At 32.1% G+C, this 7,600-nt stretch overlaps 1 protein-coding gene across 1 annotated transcript; it reads left to right on the top strand.

Annotated features, from left to right (window-relative positions):
* Positions 1 to 1,239: 1,239 nt before the first annotated feature.
* LOC130796905 (uncharacterized) lies at positions 1,240 to 5,218 on the top strand. The gene is made up of 2 exons (XM_057659334.1): positions 1,240 to 1,450; positions 1,797 to 5,218. The coding sequence occupies exon 2, from the start codon at positions 1,912 to 1,914 to the stop codon at positions 3,253 to 3,255; it is 1,344 nt and encodes a 447-aa protein (XP_057515317.1). The 5' UTR covers positions 1,240 to 1,450; positions 1,797 to 1,911; the 3' UTR covers positions 3,256 to 5,218.
* The last annotated feature ends 2,382 nt before the right edge of the window (positions 5,219 to 7,600 follow it).

Genomic DNA, 7,600 nt, shown 5'->3' with positions numbered 1-7,600 from the left:
ACGCACAATTTAAAATTCCAATTCATGGAAGAAGAACAACTACAAATAGAAGAAAATTTGATGTATGGGCATAAAACAGGTACTAAGAAACAAGTAAGATTTGATAAACCTCACCCTGCCACCTGCTGCATCACATCGAACAACAACAGAGCCAGATTTCGAACAGATAATTTCGAAAAGATAATTTCGAACAGATAAAGAGAGAAAACACACCTGAAAAATTAGGGTTGATGATTTTGAAGAACTTCTGATGCAAGATTAAAGTACCAGAGATTGATTTTGAAACTTAGGGTTGATAATTTCAAGCTGTTTTTTCATATTCTTTTACTTCTAGGGTTGATGATTTTGAAGTGATAAGGCCTTACAATGGAAAGTCTGGAAAAAATGTTTGGATCAAGGCCCATTTTACAACCCTTTTTAAATCCTTATCCAATCCTTATCTTTTAATTTTTATAAGCCCAACCCTTTTTTAACCCTCCCCTATATACAACCCTTAAATTAAAGGGCTGGATCAAAGACCCCAATGAGGATCTAGCCCGTTGTACAGGCCTAGTTGTAACCTTTAACACCTAATTTGTAACGTTTAACACCATAAGTATATAAAGTTCTTTTTAGGGAAAATGCTAATAAGCACCTCCTTCGTTATGTACTGAAATACTCGCTATATAACACCTTTTGACACTATTTATCATTCAAGCTTATTTTATATATTGCAGCTAATGTATAAAAAAAGATATAATCACGTGTGATCTTGTTTGAATCGTCTAATTACATACTTTCATAATATTAATTATTATAATTTTTAAATGTGCATAGTTCAAAATATAAATAATCAAAATAACACATTAAATTACGTAAAAACTCAAATATAACAAGTATAGTGAAATAAAGGAAATATATAAGTTCCATATGTAAAATATGCATGTTTAGCATACAAAACATCAAATCAATTGATAGTTGATATAATAATATATGCTATTATTTCGCTCACTTTCTTTTTATTTATCCAATCAAATTTGTTTAATTTCTATATTTAATTATGAAGTACACTTTTATTTAATTTTCATCTACATATTTAAATTATCTTTTAATTTTATCCATATAATATTTCTACACTTTCCCATAAAATATAGGTGTTTATTATTTTTTTTCTTTTTTTTTTCAATACAATGTTCACCTATTTGTACTTGAGCTATCCTCAAAAAAACAAAAAGCTATCCACTTTTTTCATGGATACTCCGGTTAGTCCGGATTTTCATGGGTTGCCTGCCCCGCTTCCTGTCCAGGTGCTGTCCAGTGTCCACTTTGCATCCAAATTTTGTGGAATACCAGCAATACCCCAGTTCCCAACTTCCGTTTTCCCCCTGTAATTGATCTCCACTGCATGTTTCTCTCCCCCTTTTTGTCTCTCCTTCAAATCAGAATCCTTCACTGAAAAAGGATGATTTTTGTAAGTTAAAACTTGCTTATTATCATTAAAACATATTAATTTTCTTTCTCAAACTTGTTAAATATTTGCACTTTAATCCTTTTTCCCCCTTTTGATTCTGTTGCACTAAAGTTTCCATCTTGGATTTAACTGTTGTTGATTGCTTTATACTCATTACACTGAGTTTAAATGTGAAAATCCCATATTAATTTGATCTATTTTTTGTGCTGGTTTGCTCTGTAACCTGTGATGTTGTGTAAACCCTAGGCTGGAATTTCGGAAATAAAGTAGTTATCTTTGTGGGTTTTACTCTACTTTATGGCATCTAAATTTCTGGGTGTTTCTTTTTTTGTTTCTTTTTGCTTAGGAATGATGAGAGGGTTTGCTGTCTGGGGAATAATTTGAATTAGTACTGTTTAACTTAAAGTGATTTTTTTGGTTTATTGGATTTGTAAATTTGAGCTTTAGGTGTTGATATTGAAATGGATAGGTCAAGTTTAGGAGGTGGGTTTTTATCCGGATCAAATCGATTACTAGACATGGAAATGTCAGTAGATAAGCTCCAACAAGGTCATATGGGTCATTCATTGATGACTCATGAATCTTTGGAGTTAAATCCCATAAACATGATGAGTGGTATTGAAAATGAGCACTCATTAGGGTTTCTAGAGGCAAAGGGGTTATCATTGAAGGGGATGTCTATGGATTTTGGTAAGGGGAAGGGAATATCTCTAGGATGTTCGCCTAGTAATCATACGACAAGCGAGGATGAGGAGCCTAGTTTTACGGAGGATATGAATGGTGAGAATTGTAATTTTATTAAGGATAGAAAGGAATCTCCTTGGCAACGGATGAAGTGGACTGATAACGCGGTCAGGCTTTTAATAGCAGTTGTTGCTTCTGTTGGTGATGATGGTATGTTTGAAGCTAAGGATGGGTTGAAGAGGAAAGCTGGGATGTTGCAGAAAAAAGGAAAGTGGAAGATGGTTTCGAAGATAATGATTAGCAACGGTTGTTGTGTGTCTCCCCAACAATGTGAGGACAAGTTCAATGACTTGAATAAAAGGTACAAGAAGTTGAATGACATTCTTGGTAGGGGAACTAGTTGCCAAGTGGTGGAAACTCCGTCTTTAATGGACTCCATGCCGCACTTGACAGAAAAGGCGAAAAATGAGGTTAAAAAGATATTGAACTCGAAACATTTGTTTTATAGGGAAATGTGTGCTTTCCATAACGGCCAAAGAATACCCGACTGCCACGACATTGATCTACAAGCTCATTTATTGCCTCTAGCCCCTCAAGAGAATGAAAACAACATTTCCGAGGCACAAGAAGGCGATGAAAATGATGAATCAGAGAGTGATGACTCATTTGAAGACAACGAGAACGATAACGAAACCAAACCTGGGAGGATGGAGGGAACATCTGCTAGAATCAACATGAATGGAGGCAACTCTAACTTCTCATTGTTCCCTAGCAGGCAGGACAGCAATAGAAGGGAGCCGGAGTCAATGTATCAAGATGTCCCAAAGTCACCAGCAGAACGAAGAGCATGGATTCAGCATCAACTGTGGCAAACTGAAGTACAGAAGGTCAGGTTGCAGGCTGAGACACTTAACCTGGAGAAAGAGAGGCTTAAGTGGTTACGATTTCGCAGCAAGAAAGACAGAGAACTCGAGAGACTGAGGCTTGAGAATGAAAGGATGAAATTAGAGAATGATCGGATGGTTATGCTGCTTAAGCAGAAGGAAATAGTGTCAGGTTTGCAAAACCCAGAATCGTTATTGAATCCATCTTCCCATACCATTGAAAGGCTTCATGGGTAAGATTTAAGATAAAACCAAATAGGAATATGTGGCAGCTAAAGTCAGTAAGTCAGTTCCTTTTTTATGACAGTGTATGTATGCTATCTGACATGATACAAAACATAGCTTGATCCATGATGATGATTATGTGCATTGCTGTTCAATTTTTATCTTTTTGAAACTTTTATATGTTGTTTTCTAGGAAAAAACGAGAAAATTGTGGAACTAGCATATGTTTTTCCGATTTTTGCTTAGGCCGATTTTTTAAGCCTATTCCACTTTTTAAACTCTTGTATATTCTCCCATCTGGATGTAAAGTTGGTTATGTTACCATTTATGACTTATCACTATAAATATCCTGGATTCATCTGTCTTTGCCTAGTAATTACTTTCCTGATGAGCAACAATTCTTTGGCCGAGATTGCTTGTTGGATTTAGCTAATGCTGTTGGATACCTTGTTTTGATTTTTCTGAAAAATTGTTGATTTTCTTGCTCAATAAGCCAAATCTCAATTGAATACTTATTAATTTATGCATAATTTACTATTTTGTTGCTCAATTTGTAAATATCGGAAAGCCTCATTGATACCCTTTTGTTCATTCCTTGCATAACATAAAGCCTTCCTCTTATTTTGCCACCCTTCTTTAAAGAATGCTCATCACACATGTAAATTGGAATTGATAGATTTTGTTCCTCAAATTACTCATGTAATGGCATACATAAACACACACTACTTGCACATATTAATCTTGAGCATTTTGGCGATGTGATTTCTTGATCTTCTAGTGTCTTACCTCATTCATGGCATGCATATCATTGATACACGATTTTGTGGCTCTTTCGTATACTCGATGTGTATTGTGTTATTCTGGGATTTTGATTGGTGAGGTGTTGTACTTTCTTTTGATCGTATTATCTAACCTAGACGGCGAGACTCGGAAAAGGGGTCATTCTCTATATTTGAGTTCAATGTGAGCAGTCCTATCCTATGCATTTTGAAATTTGTTTTGATCTTTTATCCATTTTTCCGGATCATAGTGCAAAAATATAGGTTCTATCACTACATTACAACTGCATTGTAAAGGTTTATGAGGTTACCACGATCGCGTAAAGGCCGCAATAACAGCAAAACCATTCGCATTGACCCACATTTGAGATTTCGCACTAGGTCTTGAGCCTAACTATTAGCGAAAATTGAACTTTCCTTCCTCCTCTCTTACCCCATGAGATTTCGGATAGTGCCTCAACCCTTATCACCGTTTTTACTCAATGTAACATAATTTGCCGGTCAATTTGCTTTTTGAATTCGCGATTTGCTCAACATGACCCTAAAATAGCCCAAAACCGATCATAATTCACTTTTTTGATTCGTGATCACGATTCACAAGGAGATTAGTGAATCACGTGACAATTGACTATGGTTTGACTCGGTCTTCGTGAAAAAGTATTTAGGCCATTTGGCACCCTGTGCATGTCATTAGACAAGTAGACTTGTATTCAACTAATGTATACTTTTTCTAAATTCAGTTTGGAATGACAGTTGCTATTGTTCCTGATGTCTCTCCGTGTCTCTAAACAACAGGGCAAGATATTGATTGCTTCCATATATTGCAATCCCATTTTAAATGTTTTTGAAGTCATCACAATCATATATAGGCCCCGATAACCACAAAACCATCCGCACTGACCCACATTCGACTTTTTGCACTATGTTCCGGACCTAGAAATTAGTCAACCTAAACGCCCGGCCTCCTTGCAAGTTCGACGGTCTTCACGTCAAAAAGAGTAACTTAGGACATTTGGCCCCTGTGAGTTGCACAAGTCAATAGGTAAATAGACAGTTGCTGATGTTTATGCAAATGCAAAGCTGACTGCTCAGCAGTCATCTTAAAATGGCTTTGTGCATTGTTTTTATTGAGGTCAGAATAACACAACCAGACACCAAAAGGTCATAATTTGTCGACTTTTTCATTGATTTGCTATTTCTTTTTTAAATCTGGCTTTCATTTCTAATTTCTTATTCAAATGTTACAAGGTTTTACTTTTCGTAAAGTCAGTTTTAATACTTCAACTTCAATTTAAGGATGATTCTACTGGTTGACTTTCATAATAAATCAATGGAATGAATTTTTTTTAAATATTTATATTAAGCTTTAAATTATTGGTGATTATTTAAAATAGTTATTAATTCATGTCAAAATATAATTTTTTTAAAGACGTCATTTGCTATTTTTTATTATTTATTTATAATTTAATTTTTTTATCAGTCAAAAAAATGACTGCCTTAAATCTCCTATTAAAATAGTTAAAATTATATGATTGTGGTGGTTGAATTTAAAAGCCAAACTACTACATATTACACGATCAAACTAATTGACTTTTGACTTAGCGTGCTTCAAGTTTAATAAAAAAGGAATAATTATTCAGAATAATGTAATTTTTTTATTGATTTTTCTTACAATATTTACAACTTTTGATCAACTATGAATAATCCTAAATAGTGACATGTTTTTGCAGGTTAATTGTCAAAAAATAAATAAATAAAAAATCAAAATTAATAAAAATTAAAAGTTAAAATCACAAACTAACCTTTTGAGTAATTGTAGAAAAAATCAGTAAAATTTTTTTATTATTTTGGTATTTATTCCTAAAAAAACATTATTTATCTTGGAATTCAAAATTATTGAAATTTCAACCTTTTTTGAGAGCGGAGCAAATTCAGGTTTTAGGCTTTTAGCTTGTATCTAGTTAATTTCATTTTAATAGAGTCAAATGGTGAGTTTCTCTAAAGTTTATGAACTTTGAAAAAGGACCGTAAATAATACTCTCTCCTATTCAATTTAATTGTCTCGTTTAGTTTTTCATACTTGTCGAGATAACATTTTAACCCTTAATATCTTAAATTATTTTTAATTAAAATTATAAAAAGTTAGATATTAATAATCCTTGTATTGAGACGAATCAAATAAGATTCCACATGACTATGGTTTAACTTATAGATTAAGAGTAAAATACAAATTAAGAGTGATAAGTGAATAGTGTCCAAAAATAAATGGGACAATTAGGCTGAATAGGAGGGAGTACGACTTTTTGTTATTTTTTCTACAATAATATCAAATATTGATTAACCATGAATAATACCAACTTAGAGGGGTATTTTCCTAGAATAATACTAACTTTAATTTATTAACTAATATATTAATTTTTTTGTCTTATAATCACCTATAGTTTGATTTTTTACATTTAGGGATTTTTAAGGAAAACACCTCTTTAAGTTGGTATTATTTATGATTAATCAAAAGTTGATATTATTGTAGAAAAATTAACAAAAAATTATCTTATTCATGCGTTCACGTTAATTTTTCCTTGAAAAAATGTATAACTCTCCTATTAATTTTAAGAAGCTTCCATACCTATAGATGAATCGGGAGAAAAGATGCGTTACATGCGTACATAGACTAGTACTAGAAGTCTAGAAGTATATAAGACCGGAAGAGTTGCAAAATTGAAAACGTGTAACTTTAGCTGCCTTATAAAGATTAAAATCGAAACGAAAACAATTTTGAAAATTACAATCAACTTAATGGAAAATATCAAATATGATTTGAATTCAACTCAAGTCCCAACTAACCCTTAAAAAAAAAAACTTTGACAATCAATTATTAGCATTTTTTTAAATTAACAAATAGTTTATATTGGTATATTAACTAATAATTGTAAAGGAGTGATTATGAGCGTGTATAAAATGTTCGATCGTATAAGACTTTTAAATTTAAGAGTCTCTAATGTTAAATTAAGCATCAAAATTTTTAAAAAGTCTAAAATAAATAAAATCTTAAATGTTATAGTGAATTTTTGCTTCGCCTTTGTATTTGTAAACTCTTTAAAATCAAATTTTCATACAATTGATGTGAGTACTTAAAAATACCTTTCATAAAGACTATTTTAAAAAAATATTAAGTGCCCTAGCTAATTCAATAAAAATGTTTTATAATACATATAATTGAAAAGACTTTATAATTTTAACTTAAATAGCTTTGAACTCAAACAATCTTATATATTATATTTTAACTTAAAAATTCTCGTAGATCTAGACCCGTATCTGGACCCTACGGGTCTAAAATTTTCAGACCTAGATTCAGATCCTTCGAATCTGATGGGTCTAGGGTTCTTAATGGGTCTAAAGAACGTCTAATTGATTTGTCAAATTTGAACCTTTTATAAGTCATTATATTTTTCGTATTTTTAAGAGACTTATTAACGTATTGTACAAATATTTAAAAAAAATAATTAACTTAAAAACCAGAATAATCAACTCAAAATTTATATAACAAAATAATCAACTTGCAAAACAGAATAATCACT

The sequence above is a fragment of the Amaranthus tricolor genome, chromosome 12 (assembly GCF_026212465.1).
Source record: "Amaranthus tricolor cultivar Red isolate AtriRed21 chromosome 12, ASM2621246v1, whole genome shotgun sequence".
NCBI lineage: Eukaryota > Viridiplantae > Streptophyta > Magnoliopsida > Caryophyllales > Amaranthaceae > Amaranthus > Amaranthus tricolor.
This window is presented reverse-complemented; position numbering and strand designations above follow the sequence as displayed.

What these genes read in the sequence shown, in the direction of transcription:
- LOC130796905 (XM_057659334.1), top strand. Translation starts at nt 1,912, where the DNA reads ATGGATAGGTCAAGTTTAGGAGGTGGGTTTTTATCCGGATCAAATCGA.